This window comes from Dromiciops gliroides, chromosome 5 (genome assembly GCF_019393635.1).
Source record: "Dromiciops gliroides isolate mDroGli1 chromosome 5, mDroGli1.pri, whole genome shotgun sequence".
Classification (NCBI taxonomy): Eukaryota; Metazoa; Chordata; class Mammalia; order Microbiotheria; family Microbiotheriidae; genus Dromiciops; species Dromiciops gliroides.
In genome coordinates, this window is record NC_057865.1 from 240,436,795 (window position 1) to 240,464,685 (window position 27,891).

Sequence of the window (27,891 nt, forward strand, 5' to 3'; positions counted from 1 at the left end):
AAGAATGAGATGAGAGAAAATAATGGGTTTTGGGACTCCCAGAGGCCCCCACTGGAGGGCCTAACTCTGGAGCCTTGCCTGATCTCTTTCAGAGCCAGCCCAGAATCAGTAAAGTTGGACCTAAGACACTGAATACAGACAACAGAGATTAAAACCACACCTACCTGAAAGCTTTTCCCTTCAGGGGGTCTGTCCTCTGGACTTTGACTACCCTCAAGTGCAGTAAGCCAATAGATGTGAATGATGCTACCCAAATAGCTTGAAGCAGTGTGTAAGGGCTGTCTACCCCAGGACAGCAGGGAACTTACTCTCTCTTGGCCTGGGATGCTGGAAGAAGCCAGGTACCTTACTCACTCTCTCACTCTCTCTCTCTCTCTCTCTCTCTCTCTCTCTCTCTCTCTCTCTCTCTCTCTCTCTCTCTCTCTCTCTCTCTCTCCTCTATCCTAAGAGCTTCAGAACTTTCAGAGCCAGGTGCTCTCTCTTTACTAATATTTAATATGCTTTAACAAATGCTTAATGCCCAAAACTGATGCTAAAGGCTCAAATTTATAAGTAGCAATATATTAGAAACACCAGCTAAGTTCCCTAAAACTTGGGACAGAGATAGGCGCCCAGATATAATTTCAAAAGACACAGCTGGCAACCATAAAGGGCGTTGTAGACCCTGAAATCTTCTGATCTTTTCTTCAAGCAAGCTGGGGAAGAAATTCTATGATTGTATGTTTCACCTGTTTTCACTGATGTTTATGTGCCTATCTCTTTAAGTCTCCAGGTGCTTGTTCTGGCCTTTTTTTTTCTTCCCTAACTACCTGCTTTCCTTTCTGGAACTTTAATCTGGTTAATTAGACAGAGATTAAAAAAATTTATTTGAGAGAATTTTAGGCTATAATTTTATAAGATCATGTTAGGGCTTTGCTTAGGTGCATTTTTAATTTTTATTTCTTTTTTTGGTTTAGTAAGGCAACTTCTGAATTACAATATGGGGTTTAAAAATGCCAAACCCTACTTGATTGTTGAGGGGTCTCCCTTAGAAAAGCCACTCATGTCTTAGATGAGGGTAAATTAGAAGTGAAACCAGAGATGACCAAGAGAAAGCTTATCAAACTGTGTTTTAGGTGGCAAAAACCTTACTCTACCTTATTAGGAGTTCAGCCATTGTGGCCCATGTTCGGGTCATTTAATTTTCAAACACTGAGGGATCTGACACTAATCCTGACCTGTAAACACCCCAAACAGTGAAGGTCTTGGTCTGTCTGGAGCTGATGAACAGGCTTGGAATCCTCATCAGGGGCCAGCAAGCAGCTTCTATCCTCCCCTCCCCCACTCATGCCTCCTCAGCTGAGCCCTCCTCTGAGCAAGCTCTGACTCCCTCTGCATTCTTTTCCAATTCCAACACTCCACCTTTCTCCCCCAAATCTCCATGTGAACACCAGTCTTCTTGTTGGTCCCTGTCACATGACCACAGTCCCTGCTGCTCAGAAGGAGAAGCTGGAGGGCTCTTCTCTATCTCATTGATTTTCCAGGGTAGACAGAGTAGTAGTTACAAGGGGGAGAAGCAATCAGTTTTGCACAGGCCCCAAAGCCACCTCAGCATCTAAGTAATTGGAGGGGTTTTCTTTGTTGGTGTGGTTGTTGTTCCTTTGACTTTTTTTTTCTACAAAGAATGAGGGTTAAGTGACTTGCCCAGGGTGACACAGCTGGTGAAGTGTGCAGCGTCCTAAACAGCATTTGAACTCAGGTCTTCCTGAATCCAGGGCCAGTGCTTTATCCACTGCGCCCCCTAGCGGCCCGTTCGTTCCTTTGACTTCTAAAGAAGGCTACCTCATTCCCAATGCTTTTAACATGTGCAGACACAGCCTAATTGCCAGGCGATTGACTTGATGACAGCTGTGGACAAGGAAGAGCCATGGCTGGGACAGCAGCATGCTTCATTGTTACACCTTAGGAAAGAAAAAGTACACTTTGGGATTTGAGGCGAAAGAAAAGGGAAATCATAGATTAAGGCGGCAAAAGGAGTGGAGGAATGAAATCTCTGTCCTGCCCTAGCTAAGGCTAGGCTTGTTTTCACAACAGAAGCCCTGGCAACAGGGACCCTCTCCTTGCCTAGAGGTGGTCTCCGTGCCCCACCTTCCCTTAAGAAATGGTCTTTTCTCCCTCCTCCTCTTTGGGCGGGGATGGGGGCGGAGCTACGCCTCCAGCCAATCCGAGGCTTAAGGACTTCACAATGGGAAGTGTGACTTCAGTGCAGGAGCCGTTTTGTTGACATTGACCATGGCTGAGGCAGCAGTCGTCCTGGCGCTGCCGTGTCGGAGACAGCTCTTTTTCCCCGCTCCCCGCTACTTTGTTGTCAGCTTTTGCTGGTATTCTACATATCCCGCAATTGATAGTTTTCCCGCTTTGGGAAGTCTTACCCACTCCTCTCCTGATCCCCACCTCCACCTCCACCTCCACCTCCACCTCCACCTCCACCTCCACCTTCTCCTCTCCTCCATAACCGTACTTTTTCAGTCAATCTCCAGCGGGAGAATGACAATAGGTCAATTTTTAAATTTCTTCACCAGTTGGTTCGGCATGTTGAGAATTCAACGCAGGTAAGAAGGGGAAAGGCCAGGGTCCCGGCGCAGCTCCTTGGGGTGGGAGCCCATGACGCATATTTTCTTGAAATTTTGCTTTCCCACTTTTCTCTCTCTTCGGGGAACCTGGAGCCCTGAAGGGAGAAAGCCTAGCTCTGAAATGACTACCTCAATTTTTGGCGATCGCATTAGAGTTTGTAAAGAAAACTTTTCCCCACCCGGAATTTGGAACCCTTTTTGAATTTGGGATTCCTCCGCCTCCCGCGGAAAATATCGGAATGAAAAAAGAGTCAAAGAAATGTAATAGCTTTAAAAAGAAGTATTTCTATTTCCCCTGTTTTGCTTTGAATTTTTTTGGAGGTGTGTGTGTGTGTGGGGGGGGCGGTAATGCGGGAGGTATAACTCCCTGCCGTTCCTAGCAGAGATTCATCTTCACTACGAATATGTCTTATAGCCACTCTCTATATTTTAGATTGCATACCAAACTACAATAATTGCAGTAAGCATTTCTGTCCTTTTCCCTGGTTCCACTTATGCCTGTTTTACTCTTCTTTAATCAGCATATTTACACCATAGCATAATACCAAAGACAGAAGCTTATATTTTTCTACAGTGGATAAAATTGTCAAAGGTGTTTCAAGCCTGGGAGGACGGTATCATTCTATCACAAATTTAGCACTGTTACCTTAATGTGAATTACAATTTCTGTCAGGTAAATTCAGTTTATTTTACTTCGTGTGTAAATGATAAGAGAAAATGACAAGTTATTTTAAGGGGGAAAAAGGGTTGATTTCTGCTAAGTTTCAAGTGCTGCTTTAAACTTGAATTAAGATTAAGATTGGTTAATTTCATCCTGGACTTTGCAAATAGTTTTTTAAAAACCATGCTTGATGTTGCTCTCCCTAATGAAAACAGATTTCGAATATGCTCATTAATATGACTGAAATTGTATGTGTAATACTGTATTAATTTCTTACATTATTTTTATGGGTGATATTCATACCTAGCTAAATTAGTTAACTTTTTACAACTGTTTCCCTAATTAATAGCACCTAAAATTCATATTTTATGAAAATAGTTTCTTTAAGAATTTCTTTGGAAACTTCTTTTGCATGGAAGTGGAAATTACCATTCACTTGGCTGCCCACCTCTTCCTCCATATTCATGTACTCTTTTTATAATCCAGATCTATACTCACTCTCTTCCCCATCCTTGCCTGCCTTTACACCCTCTTCCACCAAGAAGTTTCCTTGGATTCAAACTGACTCAGCAGGTATCAGGATCTGGAAGCAGAGTAAGCTATACTAAGTAGGTTGCCAGTAGCGTCTAAATTGAAGGCCCCCAGAGACAGAACCAGAAGTAGCCACATGAATTGATAACTAAACTTTAAGGTGATGTGTTAAGAAATCAAGTACTGGCAAATATGTCAGAAGACAGAGTCAAGCCTGAAGAATTGCAGTGGGTTTAGAGCTATCCATGAGGGAGACAAGAAGGTCATGAGTTTTGAAGGAAGATAGGATTTAGATGAGATGGATGGACTACCTTTCAAGGAGAGGAAGTGGGATTGTCCTTGGTATCTTCCAGGTTCAAAGAGTATTCAAGTTACCAGGGAGTTGTCTGTGGGAGTGGTGAGAGGTTGGAGAGTTAGCTGGGGTCCAGATTGTAAAAGGTCTTTATTGCCAGACAAAGAAGTTTTGACTTTCACCTGTAGAGACATGAAGTTGTGCTGGGGGATGATGTGTGCAAAGTGGTTTGTTTCAGTGAATGCCTAGGATGTATTGAAGCAGATCTTGGAAGCAGAGGATCAGTTCAAACTCTATTTTAGGAGTGAAGTAATCAATCAGAGCTTGAGCTGAATGGAGGGTTTGGGGAATGTAAAGAGACTTCTCTTAAAGATCTCAGAAAATCAGAACCAATATGAATTATTGAGTGAGTGGGTATGGGAAGAAGAGGAAAAGACAAAGATGGTTTTTGAGCTTGGTTGACTGGAAGAAGGGTGATCCTGTCCACAGAAATGGGCAAATTCAGCTTTTATCTTTCTGCTTCTTTTGTCATGCTTCCCTCCATTTTCTCTTGCCCAGCTCTGAATAAAATCATAGGGCCGGAGGGACCTTAGGTGATCATCTGGTTCAGATCCTTCATTTGACAGATGAACCTGAAGCTTAATTTACAGGACTTGCCTAAGCTCCTCTAAGTAGCAAGAAGCAGTGATGAGTCAGCTCCTTCTACTTTTCTACTCCACCATGCCATTTTGCATTCATGAACCTTATGCCCTCTTTATATTTTCTTTTTCTTCTCATCTCACTTGAACTTTCTTAGCCATTTTGACCTTTTTGTGCTTAGGGTGGTACCTACTTAGGGTGGAACCTTAGAGTAGGTGTCCTTTTTAAAAAAATAACATTTTTTCAGTAGGTATTTTTAAATATATTTAATTTTGTCCCAATTACTTGCAAAAACAATTTTAATGGCTTTTCAAAAAAGGTTTGATTTCTAAATTATATGCCTCATGCCCTCTCCTCTCCCTGAGGCCATAAGGTTATTCATGTGCAATCATATAAAGCATTTCCATATTAGTCATTTTGTGGAAGAAAACTTGAAAACTCTACCCCCCAAACCCGACAAACAAACAAAAAGAAAGTGAAAATAGTACACCATCTGTGTTCAGGTGCTATCAGGTCTTTTCTAGAGGAGGATAACATTTTCCATCATGCCTTGAGAATAGCTAAGTAATTCATTCATAGTTTGTCATTGTGTGTCATTTTCTGGTTCTACTCACTCATGGATATTCATGTAATGTTTTCCAGGTTTTCCTGAAATCATCCTGCTTGTCATTTCTTGTAACACAAAAATATTCCATTGCAATCATATATCACAATTTGTTCATCCATTCCCCAATGGATGAACATCCCTTCAATTTTTACTTCTTTCCCACCATAAAAAGAACTGCTATAAATATTTTTGTATAAATAAGTACCCCCCACCACTTTTCAAAATTTCTTTGGAATAAACACGTAGAAATGGTATTGCTGGATCAAAGGGTATGCACAGTCCTTTGTGCATAGTCTCAAATTGATCTCCAGATTGGTTACATCATTTCACAACTCCACCAACAGTTAGGGTCGGGGTTCTTAACCTAGGGTCCACAGACTACCAAGGTCATTGACAAATGACAGTGATGTAAACAAAAAGCATCAGTGTTTAAACAAATCAATATTCTTGTTGATTATTAAAAACTGCAAAATTTCCCCAAGATATATATATATATATATATATATATATATATATATATATATATATATATGGGAAAACTCCATAGGTTGTCTTTTTAACTGCAAGTCAGAGAACACAGACATTCTTAATCTATTTGATTTTTCCTGAGTAGAAAGGCTAAATAATTCTTGAGTCTTCAATGCATTTGACAACCTCCTTTCACAGTTATTTTAAGAATCACTCTCTCCACTGCCTTCTGTCACTACCTCTGTTGCTGATGCCCTAGAGGACAACCCTCTGACTAGTTAAGCTGGTTTTCCCCCATATTTGTTTTCTATGCTACCATTTTGATGTCAGTCGGCCAAAAAACATTGATGAAATACCTGTCCTCTGGGTTTCAGGCACTGTGTTAGGTGCTGAGGATAGAAGTGCAAAGGATGAAAAAAAAAATCCCTCCTCTAAAGCAGCACGTCTGAGACTGTCATTAGTATAGAGGTGGTGGTTCCACTGACCTTGGGGTGAAAAGAACTTGGTCTACAAATCTCCATAGATCTTTTCTCTTTCTCAGCTCTATTGCCCTCCTTCTAGTTCTCCACTCTGTTTAATACCCTTAGCTTAAGACTGCTTTCTTGGACCTTCTATCAAGCATTCTTTAAATGTGTTTTTTCCCCCACTGTTTTCACTTTTGTATGAGGTGATACTTCTCATAATTTTCTATCATCTTTTCTTTGTCAAGTTCTTCTCACCTGACTTTCTATTCTAAGCTGGTTTTGGCCTGACTGCTATCACTTCAGCAGAATTGGATTGCTCCCTGAAGCAGTTTCTGGGCTTCTCCAGTTTTCTTTTTATGGCAGGTGATCTGCACTCCTTAAATTTCTGTAGGAAAATGTTATCATCCATTTTGAATGAATGAATGATAAAACATTTATTAAGCACTTCCTTCCTGACTGCCACTTGGCAAAGTCCTAGGGATACAAATGCAAGAAGCAAGACAGGGCCTTGCCTCAAGGAGCTCACATTCCAATTGGGAAACAGAACATATTGAGGAATGGTGGCTGTGACTGTAGGACATCTAATCTTTCCTGGAGTCTTCCTATTGATTTGATAAGACTTTTAAGGAGGAGGAGGAGGAGGAGGAGGAGGGGAGGGACTGGAAGGGCAGTGAAAAGAAGGAAGGGCAGGTGAGATTTACCTTAAGCAAGATAGGGCAGGTGATGGGGGGACTAACAGTAGTGGTCATGGATCTGGTTGGACTATAGTGAATGGTAACCATTGGAAAGCTAGATTTCATAAGCATGACATGCAGTTGAGCGGGCAATAGCCATTCCTTTGAACCACCTTCTATTTTGGGGGTTCAGTAGTTTGTTTAAATAGGTCATGTTGAAGCCTGGTGCTTATAAGTTACTGTTCTGGTTATATACTGATAGATGATTCAGGAAGGCAAAGAACATTTCTTATTTCTTCCTATTAAACATGGTGGGAAAGCATAGTATTATAGAAAGAACACTAGACTTGGAGTCTAGAGAGTTGTCCTGTACCCTCTTCCCTCTTTGTACCCTCTCTCAACAGTCTCATAAGCTTTCATGCCTTCACTTATCTTTACAGAGATTACTTTCAGATACAGATAGCAGGACTCTCCTGAGGTCTAATCCCATGTCCTCAACAGATACTGGATGTTTCCAACTGGGGGTCCCATAAAAATCTCAAATGCCACATGTACAAAATGGACAAGATTGTCTTGTCACTTAACCCTTCTGTTCAATTTCTTTCTGTTTAGGGCACCACCATCCCTTCAGTCAAATAGGTTCATGAATTTGTTTAATACGGTTGTATGTGATTATCATATGGGTTTGTTGCTGGGTTTTATGTCCCATTTTGAATTATTTATTGCATTAATTCCCACATGACCTTGATGAGGTTAGAAGTCAGTCAGAGTCTTCCTCTGGTGACCCAATCTGCACCTAAGTTAAAAAAATCCATCCATAACCAAGCCTTTGTTACAAACCTACTGTTTGTCAGGCACTGTAGTAGGTGCTGGGACAAAAAGACAAAACCAATCAATCCTTTAAATTCTTAAGGAAGTTACATTTTGTTGAGGGTGTCAGCATGTACACACAGAAGTAAATACATATATGTATATGTGTAACACAAGCCTGTGTAATATACACGCTATACACAAAGTCATTTTAGCAGAATATGCACAATTCCGGTCATCAGAAAATGCCTGGTATAGAAGGTGTTCCTTGAGCTTTAGCTAAGAAGGCAACCCGGGAATCTAAGAGACAGAGGTGAGGAGGAGCTGTGTTTTAAGGCTAGGACACCAAGCCCTTGAAGGGTAAGGAAACAGGAGAGAGATCATCATGTACAAAACCATGACATGGTTTAGTGTAAGAGAATAAAGTCCTGAAAGGTGGGACCAGCAGAGGTCAATTACAAAGAATATTTACATTCAATTTGTTTGCATTTGAAAAAATATAGAGATATATGTATATAGATATATGTAAAGAGAGAGATTATATAAAATAATCTAAGACTTTTGAGTGACAGATTTTTCTTCTTCTTCTTCATCTAACAGAGAGCCTGATCTCTTTGATGGAAAAAACGTATCTTTTGTGGATGCAGATACATCTGGCCGTCTTCAAGATCTGGAGATCAAGGAGTATGATGTATGATGACAGATACAATTTGTTTTTAGCCAAAGTCTGTAAGAAAGCATTTAGGGGAACATGGAAGGACCACATGGAAGCAGTTACTAAAAGACAGCTAATGAGTCTGTGGATGAAGAATCAATATGATTTTCTCCCTTGGTGCTAGAGATAGTATGGCCTAAGTTCATGTAGACAGGAGGTGTCAAAGCCAGAAAGGCCTAGTCTTGTCTCAGACATATACTAGCTTTGTGAATCTGGGCAAATCACTTCACTTCTAAGTTACCTGCACAACTCTGAATGACTCTGAGTTGCAAAGAAGGGACTGACCTTCATTGGCAGAAGAACCTCCTTCCTCAGTAGGAGATCCCTGTACCAATGAAAAAAAATATTACAGGTCCAGAAGCTTTCCCTTTCCTTGTGAAGGTGGAAATTGTAGTTGTCAGAAAGAGATGAGAATGAAGTGAAGCAGAATGGGGGAATGAACATCAAGAATACAAATCGTTGCCATTGTTTCTTACATTTCAGAATTGTGTGCTGCTTCTTATGGTATTTATTCTTAAGCATTCTGTGTCTGTTCTTTCCTCTGTCTTGCCGATGTAATACTTTATGTTGATATGTAAATACATTTTAGAATGATAAATTCTATTATAAATAGTTTTTATATTATATTACATAAATAATATTATAATAATATAAATAATTGTTTTCTGACCATTTCCTGAGTACATTGTAAAGTGTTCTAAATTACCTTAAACACTTATGCGTCTGAATATCCCTTTGGAAATATAATTTCCAGTTGCTTAACCTTTTCACTGAAATGAATTTTTAGTTTGAATTCTTATACGTGTGTGTGAGTGTGTGTGAGTGTGTGTGTGTGTGTGTGTGTGTGTGTGAGTGTGATCTCTCCTAGGACTGAGAGCTTTCATGATCCTTTGCTCATGTCAACAACTCCTTAGTCTTGGCATCTCCTAGGCTTACTGTCTGTTCCCTGATAGGTTGCTCCCATAGCTTAAGTTGGTTGCTGCTGCTTATGCATATTGTCTTCTAAAGTCCTCCTCATTGCTTCATTACAGTTTCCCCTTGGGCAACAAGTAAGGATTCATTCCTCCCAGTAGCTGCTCTTGCTGAGATAGGAAGGCAGCTTACAGAAGATATTGCACATCTTAGTTTGCTTGGTTATCTAAAATATTCAGTTCTTCACATACCATAGAGTTGACTATATTTTCTGTTGCTCTGGTTACATTTTCTTTAATGGTATTCCTATGGCCTTAGTAACCTGAGTTATCATGTCTAATTTTGGTTCACTATCGTGTTCATTTTCATGTCATCTGAAAACTTTGCATCAGAGGAAAAGGTGAAGGATTATTCTATACTTTTATATAGAAGTTGATTTTGTGTGAGTACCTTGCAAATGATGGCCTTTATATACTAGGGTTAATGTTTTTTTAGAAGCAGTATGCCAATAAATTACTTATATAGATAGAGTATCATGATCCATCCTACAAAACATGTTACATCCCACAGTATAAAGACAAGAAACATTACTGTGGAAGGTGGTGACCTGGGCTCCATGTTAAAAATACAGAATGAATATCAATATGGTGAAATGATGCATTGCATGTTTATAAGAACACTTCTTAGTAGACCATACATTAAAAAGAGAAATTATGTATGCCTTATTTTAGGTTATAAAAGCTCTACATTTTCTCTACATACATTAAAGTAGTAGTCTATGTTTTATTTTTATGATGTGTGACTTTTCCTAAAATTTTGTTTAAAAAAAAAAACTCCCTCCATGAGCAAAGGGAACCCTACAGCAAGTATGAGGGGAAGAGGATAAGGAAGGAAGGGTGAGAAAAAAAAGGGAGTGCAGAGTAGGGGAGGGGACAGTACACTTTTGAGGAGGAATAGTTTAAAAGAAGATAGAAAATAGAGTAAATATCATGGGAAGGGAATAGGATTAAGGGAAATAGTTATGATGATGGAATATAATGGCAAAACATATGGTACCTACCTTGCTGGGCTAATAAGAAGAAAATTCTTTGTCAAGTTTAAGGTACTTTATTTAGGTTATGATGAATGTACTATATACAAATTAACAGCAATAGTTTAAGATGATCTGCTGGGAAGCATGTGGTTATTTTCAGCAAGGCAATGATCCAATATAACCCTGAAGGACTTATGAAAGTGGCAACCCATCTACAGAGAAAGAAGTAATAGTGTCTGAAAATAGATGGAAACACATTTTTTGGGGGGGACAGTTGGGGTTGGGTGACTTGCCCAGGGTCACACAGCTGTTGGGTGTTGGGTGTCTGAGGCTGGATTTGAGCTTGGGTGCTCCTGGTTCCAGGGCCAGTGATCTGTCCACTGCACTACCTAGCTGCCCCTGGAAACACATTTTAAAAAAAAAATTTTTTTTCCTCTTTGACAATTCCTCAATCTGAAGTTTTGGGTTTTTATTTGGTTTTTTTACTGTTTTCTCTCACAACCTAGCTAATGTGGGAATGTTTTCCATGACTACTCATGTATACCTTATTTTGAAGTGCTTGAGTTCTAGTGGGTGGGGGGTGAGAATGGAGGAGGAAGAGAAGTTGGAACACAAACTTTTACAAAATTGATGTTAAAATTTGTTTTTACATATATTTTGGAAAAAAATTCTATTCCATTAAAAAAAAGTCTCCTATGAAACAGCTAATATTCTTTCAAAGCTATTGTAATGAGAGAAAACAAACACAGGCTTCTTAGGATTTTATTTGCACTTTCTTGGGTTATATTATACCAATATGGAGTCTGTTTTTTTTCTCTTCTTTATTTCTTGAAATATGTTACCATTTTAAAAAAGGCTCCCAGTTTTCTCTTTTCCCTCAAAGTTATTTTAAGACATTGGTTTAGATTTTTGGAATGACATTAAACACGTTGTGATGATAAAATTCTATGCTCTGCTTTTGTTAGGATGAACAAACAAAGGAAAATAAAGAGGAAGAGATACCACCATGCCATGAAGACAACACGGACAAGGCAATGGAACCGGAGAATGCAAATGTTCTTGAATATGGACGTGATGAATCAGGTGATAACTCTAATATGAAAAGAGTAACTTACTGTTTATATTATGAGTAAGAACCATAATACCTCTTCATAAATTTGTTTTATGTTTTCATCTTTTTGTTCTTTCCAAGGCTCTTCCTTCAAAATGTTTGGATCTTTGTGTATTACTTATGTTTTTATAATATATATAGAATGGGATATGCCTTAAAATTTCCCCATGAGACAGTATTTCCTCACACTAGTTTTATTAGGCAAGTTTATCAAAACGTGTTATGCTTTTATATTTGACACCTGTTTAATTTTTTTCATTTAATTCATAAATGAATTCAAGAACACAAAAGTCTCTTGTCTATGTGTACTGAGCATTAGACTAGGTTTTGGGAAGCTTAAAGTTTTGTTAAGATATTGTACTTGCTATAAAGGGAGCTTACAGTGTGGGGCAGTGCATTGAGATAACTATACAATACTCATTTATGTAAAAGGATCATAGAATTCTTGAATTGCAGAACTGGAAGGCACTTCTAGTCATTCTACTTCAACAGTTCTTGAAGAGGAGGAACCAGTTCTACCACATCCCCAATAAGGGCCTTATAGCTTCCACCTGAACACCTCCAGTAATGAGGAACATATTATGATGTCTTCTTCTTTGGTTTCTTCCCATTTGGAGGAAGTTTTTCCTTAATCACAAAATTTATTTCTTTATAACTTTTAACCCTACTTCCATTCTCACATTTGTCTTCATGAAGATGGAGAACAATGGGTTTTCAGGAATCCTCAAATAGTCATACTTTCCACAAAATGTCACCTCAGACATCAGTTTATTTATTTATTGGCTTATTTTTTAGTCTTTGATCTTTTTATTGTCTTAGTAACACTACAACCGGGATTTCAAAAATATTCTTATAATTAGGCATACCTCATGTTACTCAATAATGCCAAATGAAAGCCAACCAGCCATTGTCTCCTCCTGTATGATGCTTAATTAGCTGGCTGCCTTTTTAAGTTTCTTTTTGAATTGGTTGTTGGTTTGTATACCTTCATAAACCAATTGTTCTGCCATCCTATAGAAAGAGTTCCTTTCCTGGTCCATGATGCAGCTCCATGGTATTGGAGAATTTCCATGAAGTTGATAATGCTTAAGGAAATCCTCACTATTTTGTTACCTCATGCCACTAATGAAGTAGTAAATATTTGTCAAGTGACTAATTTGTGAAAGGCACTATGTGAGGCATAAGGGGTGGGGGCAGGGACACAGAAACTGAAATGAAACTATCCATATTTTCCTAAACCATGGGAGACATATGAGTACATACAAAATAAATACAAAGTGATTTGGAAGGGACTGGACACCTGAGGAAGGCCCCAGTTTCTGGAGACAACAACAGGGAAGGTTTCTATATTGGAGGTGTGACTTTAGTTGAGCTCTGAAAGATACAAGGGATGATAATGAGTGGACAAAAATAAAGAGATCATTCCAGGCATAGAAGACAGCCTGTACAAAGGCACAGAGATGAAAAAGGGATTATCAGGAGGGAAATAAAAAGAACTATCTGAACTTTAGAGTATGTGAAGGTAAATACCCTGATAAGGCCAGATACTTAGACTGGAGACAAGTTATAAAGGGTTTGAAATGGTTAATTTCATCCCAGCAGGATTAGGAAACTTTGGGAATTTATTTAGTGGCTGATTTTGGCAGCTGTGTGAAAGAGGGATAGCAAAGGGGTAGACAAATTGGAGACAGAAGTTTGGGCTAGGACTCAGGTAGGAGGAGAGGGCCAGGGATGGTGGGGTGGGGGAGGCATATGAGAGAGGTACTATGGAGGTAGAATCTGCAGGATTTGGTAACTACCAGGATGTGTGAGGAGCGGGATAGTGAGGGGTCCAGGATGACACTGAGGCTACAAGCCCTCATGACTAGTGAGTGGTGCTGGTGCTAGGATTCTTGCTTGTAATCCAAGCTCTTCTGCCTCCTGGGATATCATATTCCAAGTCTTCTCATCCTTTAATGGAGAAGCTGCTAAGTCCTGTGAAATCCTGACTGTGGCTTCTTGATCTTTAAATTGGTTGTGTTGTTTTGTTTTTTTTTCTGGCTGCTTGCAATATTATTTTTTCCTTGGCCTGATAGTTCTGTTAATTTGGCTTCAAGATTCCTTGGAGTTTTCATTTTGGGATTTCTTTGAGGAAGTGATCAGTAGATTCTTTCAATAACAATTTTACCCTCTGGTTCCAGGATATCAGGGCAGTGTTACTTGATAATTTCTTGAAAGATTCTCTCTAGGCTCTTTTTTTGTTTTTATTTTTGTTTTTTTGTGAGGCAATTGGGGTTAAGTGACTTGCCCAGGGTCACACAGCTAGTATTAAGGGTCTGAGGCTGGATTTGAACTCAGGTCCTCCTGACTCCAGGGCCAGTACTCTATCCACTGCACCACCTAGCTGCCCCCTAGGCTCTTTTTTTGATCATAGCTTTCAGGCAGTCCAATAATTCTTAAATGATCTTTACTTGGTACCTTACTCTTTGGCAATGAACCTTTCCAATGTAAACTTCAAAGACAGAAAGCCTGTTTCCAGGGCTGTGCTGAAAACTGTCCTAGCTACGTAGTAGGACCCAGTAGAACTTGAATTTTGTATTCATGGATACAAGGTCACGTCATCTACTGGTAAAATATAAGAATTGGCTAGAGGTGGAGCGTCAGTAGCTTATGCTTTAAAAATAAAATGGCAGTCATTTCTGAATAATATTAAAGTTTTTATCATAATGTGTCAATTAAGTTACTCTTGACATAATATTCATGTTCCATATAGATCTCCCTAAGAAGGGAAAGAGATTTTGGTTGAGAAGAAGGAAGCAAGTTGTTCGAAATGGTAAAAACGCTTGTGATCCACAATCATCCCCAAATCCTGGTGAGTAATTAATGGGGAAAAAAACGGTTTTTTTTCCAAAACATTTTTGAAGAATTTCTAAGTCCTAAAGAAGCAGGTTTTCTTTCACCTTTCTAGTGCTGTCTGCAGGAAGGCAGCCAGGAGAGTGAGAAGTACTAAAATCTCATCCCACAAGAATGTGTTGAATGAACTGTCATCATTTAGCCTAAACAAGAGAAGGTATAGGAAGAATGCTGGGATCTCTGTCCAAAGTTTGAAAGAGAGATTAGAATAATTATATCTAACATGAGAATACAGTAGGATCAATGGATGGGAGCTACCAATGGATTGGAGCTGCCAGTCAGGATGGTAGATCTGGGATTAGTATCTTCTTCCCTGGCACATGGAAATCCTTCTACCCCTTAGTGTGTGGCCTAGTGAACTGTTTTATCCAAAATTAAATTCATCACCCGGGACCCGACTCTTTGGCAATGAACCTTTCCAAACGTAGCAAGGTAAACTTCAATAGCAGAAAGCCTGTTGCCAGGTCTGTCCTGAAAAATTTCTAGCTTGGTAGAGTGAGGCCTAGTAGAACTTGAATTTTGTGTTCACGGATAGAAAGCCACTTCTACTCCTGATGAAATATAAGAAAAGGATAGAGATGGAATATCAGTAGCCTGTGCTTTAAAAAGTTTTTTTACTCATTTACTCATAATGTGTCAGTTAACTTATTCCTGACATAATATTTATATTCCATGTAGATCTCAATAGGAGCAGAAATTGGGTATCCAGGATGTTGAAACGTAACCAAGTCATACCAATAGGAGTTAATCCAAATCCACGAGAAATTATCCCTGGTAAGTAACTAGTTAAAAAAGATTTTTTTCCTCAAAACATTTTGGAAGAATTTCTCTGTCCTACATGAGCAGGTTTTCACTCTTGTCCAAAAAAAAAAAAGTCAGTCATGGTAACCCTAGCAAATAATCTTTCTTCTCATAGTGAAAGTAGAAGTTAACTTTGTGTGTTTTTTCCTCAAGTTCTCTTGTAAAGTCTGTGAACAGATTGCTATATATGCAATATAGTGCCTTGTTGAATTGAGATCCCAGAGAATAGTATTTTTCATGCTCATACCTTAAGAGTTCAGTTATGTTAACTTGCCTGTATCATTTGGACACATTGCATAATATTGTAAAGCCTACTCAAAGTGTCTGATTCTTAATTTATAATTTTCCTTTCACTCTAAAATGATTGAACTTAAAGTGTGTCAATTTCCTTGGACATTTTTGTTAGTAATCCCTAATTGAATTTGAAAGCTATTTCTTTTTAAGGCTGTGCCAAGTTTTTTCCTTTGATGCTAGGCGAATAAAATGTGTAATATAAATAATGAGGCTAACTGCCTTCAATAAAAATATAACTGGAAAACATTTAAAACAGGTCTAAAGATATCTAAAAGTGTCGTTCATTCTTTTTACTTTGGGCTTTTTGTTTATTCATCAGGCCTAATGCAGCAGATGCACAGCTTGACAGCTCTGTGATATTTGTGAATGTTTTTATTTTCCTTCATACCCCCACAGTCACTAGACTTCCAAAACTTGTACCTCTTGGTGAAATGAATCACAATGGGAATGCAATAAGATCATTATTTGATGCCTCCTCTGTATGCTCTCTATCCATTTTTACACATTTCAACAAATTAATATACAATTTTTGAAAATTGGCTTTGATGATTTTCTTCTGATTTCAAAAATATTTTATTTTTGCTCCCTTAAGTACGTTGGTGTCTGTATAGTTTATGTGATATTCTTGAAGTGCTGTTATCAAAATATTCTAGCTAGCACTTGACCATCACAATTAGTCCAATAATGCTAGAAGAGACAAGGAATAAAGTCTTTAAGTCTTTACATTTTAAAAAGAGCTTGTCTAGTAGTAACATGAAGGAATGTTAAGGTGTTCATTGTATGTTAAATATCTGTGCCATGAGTCTTCTCTCATGTAAATAAACATCTTGAATACAAAATATTCAGATGAAGTTCTAGGCAAAAGCAGTAGAGGAATTAAGGGTTAAACTCTGGAGGTCTAAAGAGGATATTCTTATAAAGTTTAACTGACCACCCACATATTTAATTAAATACTATGTGTTCTGAGTGGACATGAACTTTTGGATTTCCTCATTTTGGTGTGCGTTGAACTCTGGAAATAGTTTTTAAAGATGTGAATCAGGTAAGGAAATTTGTGTGAAATTATCTTATATCTACCTGAAGCTTTGCCAGATGATAATTAGGGAATGACTCTAGAGTTTAAAACTTCATAGAATGGCCGCTAGGTGGCAGAGTGGACCATGGATTCAGGAGGACCTGAGTTCAAATATGACCTCAGACACTTGACCCTGGGCAAGTCACTCATTGCCCAGCAAAGGAAAAAATACCAAAACACCTTAATAGAGTATGAAGCCTGGAAGGAAGCTTAAAGCTTTTTCCAGGTGGAGTCAGAGGACAGACCTCCTGTTGTTCACAGCATTCAGTGTGTACAAAAGTCACAGAGGCAGGAGATAGAGCAGTGTGAATGCCTGGGGCATACACAATGGGAAAGCGAATTGTGTGAAATCAGTTTAGAAAGATAGGCCAGAGTGGGATTCAGAATGTTTTGAAATGTCAAGTTAGAGTTTAAATGTTATCCTGGAAACCATTAGACATTTCCTTTATAATCTTGTAATATATTCATTGAGTGTGAATGTGGTAAACCCTAAGTGGTTCATTTGAATTGAAAAAAAGGAGTCACATTTTTTAGTAAAGGAATAAGAATTTATGATAAAGAACAAAATAAGACATGTGCTTCTTTATCTCAAATGAGGCTGAAATTCTCTGATAATGTGATGCTATTTCTCCCAAAGTATGAGGCAGTATTAGAGAGTAACTTGGAAGTAGTTGGGAGAGGTGGTAGTTACTTCTCTTGCAGGTTTGTTAGCTATCTTTTGATGCTGTTATAAAACCTAAGGCAAATTTATCACCAGGTATAGAGTCAAGCTTTTGTCCCAGTGGTTGAAAGTTTTGTTTTGTTTTGTTTAGTAGGATTCCTTAAGGAAATGTGATGAGTTTTCCCTCCAAGCCCTTCTTCCTGAAACCTAGGGTCACCTGTGTAGAGATTGTGATTTGAAAATAGAAATCAATGTAGTAAATTTGTTTTAATTATGTCTTGGTTTCTTTTCTTTTGATATAGATTTCTGTGGAAAGTCTCTGCTACTACTGACTTTATGTCATGACCGAACAGTGATACTGATGATTTTATCCCATCATCATTCTCACTGGTGTTTTTTGTCAAGAATGACAAATTATTATGGACTGGTTTAACTTCTGAACAATTTATTTTTGCAAAGAAGAAAATATTCTGTACGTTATAACCTTCAGACATTGTATGTTTAGGTTCACTGAGATTTCTTCCAGAGATCTGATTACTTCCACTGGACCTCATTTATCAATTTTTCTTCTTTGAACCTAAGTTATTATTTCTACTTGCTCTTCATTATTTAAAGAGGGAAGGAATAATAGCAGAAGCTGTGTGGTGAGATTATTGGAATTTGGCAGACTGATTAAGATGAGCCACACCTGTCCTGCCCTGAGTGATGTGTGCTGCTGATGTCAGCAGGAGAAACCACTCTCCACAGGCAGTTTTGAAGGACCTCTCCTTTTGGGGGAGGAAGAATAAATGTTCCTGAGGGGAGCTCAGTCTTTTCCGGAGTGGTTTTCCCTTGTGGTGGTGTGAGCAGCAGGAGCAGAGAGTCCTGAGGGCCCTGGCTGCAAAGCTGTTTTTCCATTGAAGCTATGGACCCCAGGTGGTAAGTTGACATAAGAGCCCTGCTCTTTTGAATTAGCTGAACTGGAAGCAAGGTTGGGGATTGTATAGACTTAGGTTAGCGTTAGGAGGACTGTCTGTATTTCTCTTTCCCTATTCCCTTGTCTTTGATTATATTAATTTCACCTTTGCTGTTTATTTCATTCCCATGAATAAAACCTGATTCTTTTGTGGAAAAGAGGCTGTCAGGCTCCTTTTTTATTGGCCTGGGAGAAATATCTAAAAAGCCAGTTCTGAGAGGAGGGAGCTTTGGACTTAGAGGTCCCTCATTATTTCCGGGACCCCAATATTACAGTGAGCCACTCAATTACCTCCCCATATGTTAAATATGGCCCTCACAGTTGATAGCTTTTGGAACCAAGTTAACATAAAATGTTGACTATGTAGTTTACAATGAATGTTTATGGCAATAGACCTGAAGGAAGAGGACTTCAGTGCTTTTTGTATTTGGGCTTGGGACACTTTAATATTTGGTTTGATAATAATCAGTATTTCTATTGTTTATATTAAAAAATATTTCTGTAAGATACATGTACGTGGTGGGATAAATCCTAGGTATTATAAACTAAAATTTATATTTTTTCTAAAATTTTTCTTGAGAGGTTGCATGAATATAATTGGTTTTGCTGTTTTCTGTAGATTTGAAATATTCATATTTTGGTTTGGTAGAATAATATAATACACTATTTTATAAAGCCCTACAGTTTATATGTCAAAAGAAATCTATTCTAACTGCACAAATAGGATATATTTTTATAGTTTTATGAAGATAGTGACTTATTCTTAAAGTATCCCTCCTTATTTTTTATATTTTACTTCAATTTTTATACTGGAAACTGAAAACTTACCTTTGCAACACATTATGCTACATGACTTGCTTATCGAATGAGAATTTTCAGGGTTTTTTTGAACTCTTTGGCTTGAAAGATTTTTGAAATTGCAGTGCTTTTTTTTGTAAATAAAAATATTTTCTTATGTGAGAAGCAATTTAAAGAGTTGCCATTCGTTGAACATAGAAACAATAAATTATTTAAACGACTAAGGGTCTGGTAATACTCCTTTGAAAGCTCTCCTTGTAGTTTCAGGCTTCTCAAATTCTTTTTCAATACAACTTTTAAACTTCTTGGGGTAATACCTTAATTGAATAAAAAGGGAATGTAGCTTTTAAAAATGTGTCTTTTAAGCAGGCAGTGGTTATGACACTGAGAAAATCTGGACCAAAAAAAGCCAAAAATGTTGGTGTAATACTACATTTTTCAAACAGTAGTATTTCTTTGAATAGACCCAAAAAAATAACATAATTATTCTAAAAAAGAAAAATTGTATGATATCGTATCCTTCAAGTTGAATTATTATTTTTGATATGATTTTATGACCATCCTATATGTGACATGATTCCAATATGTATTTTACTTTCCTATATCATAACTCTCCAGTTATTTAAATGTATAGCTATATTTAAACCTAAAACACTTTTTTAAATCATTAGAACTCTTTAATCGTTTCTATGTGAGACAGAAGCATACTTTTGGTTGATATAAAAGCATTATTTTAAAAGTAGGCTTAATACAATAATTTACTGTTAACATTAAAATTGATAACAAAACATTTGAAGTACTATTTAAATGAATCTTTAGAGCTGTCATAGATCTAGCCAACTCCATGGAATTCCAGTCCTGATTATGAAGAACTTGAGGAGCATTTTTAAAAAACAGATCTCATTTGCCATATTTAGTAAGGAAAAACACTTCTATTCTAATGACATTTGCATAACAGGTTATGTCTGAGAAATAGTCTAAATCTGATAAGACATGATCCTCTTATGGACTGAAATATATAGAGTTTGAAATTCTTAGTAGCTAAACTTGGTTCATATGTTTGTTTTATGTATTATGTTTATAACATACAGACATGTTGATTTGAAATTGAATTTATATTTTACTTTGTTCATGTATAGTTGTGTAGTTTGACAGTGTATAAGGATGTTTTCCTTAGCATTTAGTTGCTTCAGTTTTATTTCAATTTAATTCTTTTTTGTACAACCCAGAACCAATGGTTGATCTGTTGTTTTCTGGGAGTCGTTTAGAAAATAGAAAGAAAAAAACAGTAATAGATAAAATATAACTGGAAAATACTGAATTAATAGGTTTTAATATTTCTCATAAGTCATTTGGCTCTTTTCACCCATGTCCAATTTTTTTCCCTTTCTTCCCAAATTTGTAAGGCTACACCGAGGGGTGATGCAGAATGCTTTCTCTCCCTGTTCCTTTAAGATGGATTGGGCTAAGGCAGCCCCTGAGAAAAATTCTACCTCAGATCTTGGGGCTGTGGGGCCCCACCCAATGTGACTGAGGTTTCTGAGGCAACAGAGGAGAAAAACATACTCTCAAATGAATCTTCAAAGTAGTGGTTTGTATCCTCTTAGAGGAGCTAATATCACTTGAAGCCAGTGAAAGTCCATTAAGAATAAGTCACTACGGGCAGGTAGGTGACACAGTGGATAGAGAACCTGCCCTGGATTCAGGAGGACCTGACTTCAAACCCAGCCACAGACACTTAACACTTACTAGCTGTGTGACCCTAGGCAAGTCACTTAAACCCAATTGCCTCACCCAAAAAAAAAAAAAAAAAGAATAAGTCACTGCCATTTTAACTTCATTTCACCTTTTGACAGTTAGGGGATCAGTACATTAGGAACTCCCACAAACATAGGATCCAAGGCTGTTTTGACCTTATCTCTCCTAATATATCCTCATGGAGATAGAGAGATGCAGACTTGATGGTAGTATGCAGTTATGTAAATTCAGAACTTGAATGGTCAAGACCAAAGAGATAAATTAATGGGAATTGATACAAGCCTGGAAGGTTCTTTCCAGTTAAGAATGTCCCAGTGTTCTGCCCTTGGGCTTGTCATTTTACTGTTTATTGTGGTGTATAAAGTCTAAAAGTGTGGTCGCCTTAAATTAGAAGCTTTAGCACCAGTCTTTGGGCAGTAAGCATTTATTAAAGCATACTAGGTATTAGTAAAAAGGCAGACACGTGGAGTTCAGAAAGTTCAGGAAAGGCCTATCTAGCCTAGAGTTCCAGCCTGGTCTGGTTCTTCCTCAAGTCCTCTACCATGAGCCTGCTTCAACCATGAACTGCCCCTCACACTGAGTGTGGAAGCCTTTGATAGGTCTGGAGCAGAGGAGGGCCTTACACACTGCTTCAAGCTTATGGGTTAGAGTCATCCAAATCCACTGGTTCACCTTCAGGTGGTCTCATGTGGGGTTCAAGTCCTTAGTTTCTAAGAAAAATTCCTTCTTCAGGGCTAGCCAGGTGTGGTTACAATGTAATTAACTTGAGGTAGGCTAATCAGCAAAGTCAATCACTCTCACTTAATTCAATCAGTTTAGATACATCTGCAGGTGAGCCTTTGAATGAGGATCTGCCAAATCCCATGATTTTCTCACATGATATGAATGACTAAAAGTAGAGATGAAATGCTTAATCAAGCTGATGTATAACAGAAGCTAATATGGCCAAACTGAGATCCCTAATGTTCTCAGTAAATTAGAAAGTATAGGGAAATCGGGGCAGCTAGGTGGCGCAGTGGATAGAGCACTGGCCCTGGAGTCAGGAGTACCTGAGTTCAAATCCGGCCTCAGACACTTAACACTTACTAGCTGTGTGACCGTGGGCAAGTCACTTAACCCCAATTGCCTCACTAAAAAAAAAAAAGTATAGGGAAATCTAGAAGATGACACTTGCAGCAGATATGCCTGGAAAGCCTTATACTTGGGTTCAAACAATCGACACTCCAAGACAGCAATGTAAGAAGTTCAAGAGATTGGGAGGTTGTTTTTGTTTTTGTTCAATACCTGGGGGCTTTGGGTAGACTGAACTTAGGATGAGTCAGTGGTGTGATAGCACCACCAAAGAAGTTAATGTTTGAGGATGCATCATACCAGCATAATGTGCATGACAAAGGCCATGTACTCCAGTCTGGTTACACTACATCTGGACTAGTGTATTCATTTTTGAGTGCCATTTTTGTTTTAACAACCTTGGTCTCCCCAACGTACCGAGGCTAGAAGTGCAGGAAATATTCACAGGGTGGATCCTCCTGACAATCAGAATGCTAGCATTTACCTCCTCTTTTTCTATCCCTCCTTCGACAACCTGGTGACCCCCAACTCCCAAGGGCTCACCATATTAATGCTAAAGAGTGGCAACACCTGACTGACATACCCCACTGCAGCTCACAACTCCCAAACTCAAGACCTCTATGAGCCTCAGCTCTCCACTCTCTGTTCCCACCCCCTCATTTAGCTAGCATTATAGGTGAGCTGTATATTACCTTGCTCATGCTACTCTGACCAGCTAGTGCTGTCTGCAGGAAGGCAGCCAGGAGTATGAGAAGTACCAAAATCTCATCCCACAGGAATGTGTTGAATGAACTGTCATCGTTTTAGCTTAAACAAGAGAAGGTATAGGAAGAATGCTGGGATCTCTGTCCAAAGTTTGAAAGAGTTGTGTAGAAGAGAGATGAGAATTATTATGGATAACCGGAGAAGACAGGAGGATCAATGGATGGGAGCTGCCGGTCAGGAGGGTAGATCTGGGATTAGTACCTTCTACCCTGGCACATGAAAATCCTCCTATACCTTAGTGTGTGGCCTAGTGAACTATTTTATCCCAAACTACATTCATCACCTGGTACCCAGCTCTTTGGGAATGAACCTTTCCAAACGTAGCAAGGTAAACTTCAACAGCAGAAAGCCTGTTGCCAGGTCTGTCCTGAAAATTTTTCTAGCTTGGTCGTGAGGCCTAGTAGAACTTGACTTTTGTGTTCTTGGATACAAGGCCACTTCTACTCCTGATGAAATATAAGGAAGGGATAGAGGTTGAATATCAATAGCCTATGCTTTAAAAAGATTTGTGGGGGGTGGCTAGGTGGAGCAGTGGATAAAGCACCGGCCCTGGATTCAGGAAAACCTGAGTTCAAATTCGACCTCAGACACTTAACACTTACTAGCTGTGTGACCCTGGGCAAGTCACTTAACCCCAATTGCCTCACTAAAAAAAAAAAAATTTGTGGGTTTTTTTACTCATTTCCATATATTATTATGGTCTTTATCATAATATGTCAATTAACATATTCTTGACACAATATTTATCTTCCATGTAGATCTAAGTAAGAGGACAATATGGATAACGTCTTGCCTCGGCAGTGTTGATGTGATACCAATGGACTGTGAGAATGAAGATCCAAACCAAGCAATTATCCATCGTAAGTAATTACTGAAAAAAAAATTTTCCTGAAAACCTTTTTGAAGAATTTCTCTGGCCTACATGATCAGGTTTACACTCTTGTCCAAAAATAATTCAGTCGTGGTAGCCCTAGCATATAATCTTTATTCTCAGAGTGAAAATAGGAAGTTAACTTTGTGTGTTTTTTCCTCAGGTTCTGTTTTAAAGATCTGTGAAGAGATTGCTATATATGGAATAGTGAACTGTTGAATTGAGAGCCCTGAGAATAGTATTTTTCATGCTCATACCTTAGAGTTCAGTTATGTACACTTGCCTGTATCATTTTGATACATTGCATAGTATCGTAAAGCCTATGCAACGGGTCTGATTCTTCATTTACAATTTTCCTTTGACTCTAAAATCATTGAACTTAAAGTGTGTCGATTTCCTTGGACATTTTTCTTAGTAATCCCTATTTGAATTGGAAAAGCTCTTTCTTATTAAGGCTGTGCCGAGTTTTTTCCTCTTATTCTAGGTGAATAAAATGTGCTATATAAATAATGAGGCTAACTGCCTTTAGTTAAAAATGTAACTGGAAAACATTTGAAACAGATATAAAGATATCTAGAATTGTCATTCTTTTTTTTTTATTGGCCTTTATGTTTATTCCTCATGCCTAATGAAGAAAGGATACTCTCAGCAGATGCACAGCTTGACAGTTCTGTGATATTTGTGAATGTTTTTTTCCTTCAGTTGGCTGCCACAGCCCCACAGTCACTGGACTTCCAAAGCTTGTACCCCTTGGTGAAATGCATCATAATGGGAATGCAAGAAGATCATTATTTGATGCCTCATCTATATTCTCTCCACCCATTATTACACATTTCAACAAATTATTACATAGATTTTGAAAATTGGTCTTGATTTCTTTTCTCTGATCTCAAAAGTATTTTATTTTTTTTTTGTTCTCTTAAGTACATTGGTATCAACTATATCGTTTTATTTGATATTCTGGAAGTGCTGTTTTCAAAATATTCTGTCTAGCACTTGCCCATCAGCAAGTAGTCCAATAATGCTAGAAAAGAAAAAGAACAAAGTCTTTAAGTGTTTAAAATTTTAAAAAGAGCTTGTTTAATAGTAGCATGAAGGAATCTTAAGTTCATTGTATGTTAAATAACTGTGCAACATGAAGTCTTCTCTCATGTAAATAAGCATCTTGAATGCAAAATATTAAGATAAAGTTCTAGTCAAAAGCAGTTGGGGAATTAAGGATTAAACTCTGGAGGTCTAAATAGGATTTTCTTGTAAAGCTTAACTGAATGCCCAGGTATTTAACTAAATGGTATGTGCGCTGAGTGGACATGAAGTTCTGGAGTTCCTTATTTTAGTGGGTGTTGAACTTTGGTAATAGCTTTTTAGAATGTGAATCAGGTAAGGACATAAATTAAGATATTACTTTGTGTGAAATGATCTTATGTCTGAAGGCCTGCCAGATGGTAATTAGGGAATGACTCTAGAGTTTAAAACTTTTTAGAATATGAAATTTAGAAAAGAGTATGTTATAGATAGAGAATGTTTAGTTTTTCTCCTGTAGTATTTAAATAAAAAGTATTTTGCTTCCAGATTCCTAGTTCTGGTTCTTTAGGGGAAATTAATTACCCTTTGGTAGTCTAATTAATTTTCCTTTTCAGACTTGACACTTTTTCATTCTGTGAGATTCTTTTCAGTGTCCTCCCATCAGTCTTTCATGGAGAGTCCACTCAATGTTCCTTTCTCTGGGATTTTTTTTTTTTTTTTAACCTGGGCACTACAGTAGCATTAGTGCTGTCTTTGCTCTCACTACAGTACTGGCCCCTGTACTTTTCTGATCATATCTCTGAATAGTTTGGGTTTTTTTTTCCCCCCTGTGCCTTACTTATACCCACTATATCAGGAGGATTTATTACATATATTCTGTGCTTTGCTAAGCACTTAGGAATACAACCATAAAATAAAAAACAATTCCTGCCCTCAAAGACTTCACAATACATACATAAGTAGGTAAGCCCAAGATCATCTGAGTGGGGAAGAAAGCACTAGGAATGAGGGAGGCTATTCACAGGAGGGGATCCCTGAGCAAGGAGCCTAGAAGGAAGCTTAAACTTTTTCCAGGTGGAGTCAGAGGACAGACCTCCTGTTGTTCACAGCATTCAGTGTGTACAAAAGTCAGAGAGGCAGGAGATAGAGCCCTGTGAATGCCTGGGGCATACACAATGGGAAGGGGAATTGTGTGAAATCAGTTCAGCAAGATAGGCCAGAGTTGGATTCAGAATGTTTTTAAAAGTCAAGTTAGAGGTTATATGTTATCCCAGAAGCAATAGGACATTACCTTGATAATAGTGTAATATATTCATTGAGTTGTGAATGTGGTAAACATCTCTAAGCAGTTCAGTTGAATTGAAAAAAAGGAGTCCCTTTTATTAGTCAAGGAATAAGAATTTATGAAAAAGAACAAAATAAAGCCCCGGCCCTGGATTCAGGAGGACCTTTGTTCAAATTGGCCTCAGACACTTGACTCTTACTAGCTGTGTGACCCTGGGCAAGTTACTTAACCCTCATTGCCCAGGAAAACAAAAAGAACCACATAAGACATGTTCATCTTTTATCTCACATGAGTCTGAAATTCTCTGATGGTGTGGTGCTGTTTCTCCCAAAGTATGAGGCAGTATTAAGGAGCTACTTGAGTAGTTAAGCATAGTTAGGAGAGTTGATACTAACTTATCTCTTCTTTAGCTGTGAATTCAAGAAAATAGCAAGATTTAATGTTATGCCAATTATTGTAAATAAGTCAAGCTAGACCATTGTACAGGGCTGCTGTAGTTCAACAGAAGATAATGAATTTTATGCCATCTTAATAGGCTACTTTATTAGAATGTAAATTGATCTTTGAAATAAAATAATGCAGCTTTGTTACACCTCTTTTGATGCTGTTAGAAAACCCAAGCCATGTAGAGAGTCAAGCTTTTATCCTAGTGGTTGAAACTTTTGTTTTGTTTTGTTTTGGTAGGAATACCTAAGAAAATGTGATGTTATTTGTAAATAGAAATCACTGTAGTAAATTTGGATTAATTATCTCTTTGTTTCTTTTCTGTTTAATAGATATATACGGAAGACCTAGCGATGATCAGGAAGAATTTGTGGCATAATTAATTCTGGCTCGGTGTTTCATTACTGACTAATTTAGCTTAAGGACAATTTCTTTTGGATTAAACTTTTTTTGCCAAATTGTATTCATCTCTACCCTTTTTATTGAGGTTGACCAGATCCTCAACCAAATTCACCTCTAAACTGGAGTCAGCCTCAAGCTTCTCCTCAGCCCCGGGGAGGGGGGGAGCAGCACTTGGGCTGTCTGTGCAGGCTGCTCAGCCTCCAGACCTTTAGGCCTGGGCCTTCCTGTGTCAGGACGACTTCTTCAGAGAGTGGCAGGCACAGTCTCAGGGGGCAGGTGAAGGTAATCTCAGAGATACTGAATGTCCTCATTGGTACCTGTGAGGAAAATGCCTCCTGCTCAATAATTCTCTGGAACTCGGTGAGGTGATGTGTCCAAGGCTCATTTATTGTCATTCTCCAGAGAATGGCCAGCCCAGTGTGCAGCTGGTGGGTGCCAAGAATGGGGGCTCACAGGCCCCATTTTACCCCCTAGTCCCTAATGCAAATGGACCTTCCCCTTTTTCATCACTGGTCCTATTCCTCAAGGGTTAGGATCTACATGCAAACATGAGCTAGCCTGAAAGCAGTATTCCTAACCCTAATTTCCATAATTACTCTTTGGGTTGGAGTGGGACAAACCAGCCACCCACTCAAAATCAATACCTGGGGTTGGAGATGAAAGTAGAAAAGCAAACAATGTTTCTTCTTTTCTCATGAAAGGGCACAAACCTGAATATGGCAAGTGCACCACACAAGCTCAGAAATAAACCATATATATATGTACACACACATGTAAGGCAACGCTCCCTCCCATTCTTGTCTGATTCCCATTGGCTGGTCATGGAGAGGTACAATCTACACAGGATGTCTAACCCAATCAGAGAACAGGGAAAGGAAAGTTATATAACAAAACAAAACAAAACCCAAGATGTAGGTGTCCCTGAAGTTGAACAACAAAAACAGGATGCAAGTGCCCCTAAAGTTGAAGAACAAAAAGAAGATGCAGGTGTCCCTGAAGTTGAAGAACAAAAACAAGATGCAGGTGTCCCTGAAGTTGAATAACAAAAACAGGCTGCAGGTATCCCTAAAGTTACATTAAAGAAACAGGACGATGATGTTCCTAAAGCTAAGTAACAAAAACAGGATCAGCACTTAATACAATCTGAGAAAAACACACTGCTCCCCCCATCTCTCACTATCCCCCCCTCTTAATTTCTAGGCAATGTGTTCTCACCATTTAAATCTCCACTTATCATACATTTGCTCACTTAACTGTTTTTGGT

General features: G+C 38.3%; 1 protein-coding gene across 2 annotated transcripts; it reads left to right on the plus strand.

Moving 5' to 3' along the window:
* Positions 1 to 2,484: 2,484 nt before the first annotated feature.
* On the plus strand, positions 2,485 to 26,686 carry LOC122729771. 2 transcript variants are annotated; one of them, XM_043968821.1, is made up of 7 exons: positions 2,485 to 2,591; positions 8,359 to 8,449; positions 11,384 to 11,501; positions 14,282 to 14,380; positions 15,100 to 15,195; positions 23,358 to 23,459; positions 26,558 to 26,686. In XM_043968821.1, exons 1-7 carry the CDS (start codon positions 2,527 to 2,529, stop codon positions 26,602 to 26,604), a joined length of 618 nt encoding a protein of 205 aa, XP_043824756.1. In that variant the 5' UTR covers positions 2,485 to 2,526; the 3' UTR covers positions 26,605 to 26,686. The 2 variants fall into 2 exon arrangements, with proteins under 2 accessions (XP_043824756.1, XP_043824757.1); XM_043968822.1 differs by lacking the exons at positions 23,358 to 23,459; positions 26,558 to 26,686 and adding an exon at positions 17,555 to 17,736.
* The last annotated feature ends 1,205 nt before the right edge of the window (positions 26,687 to 27,891 follow it).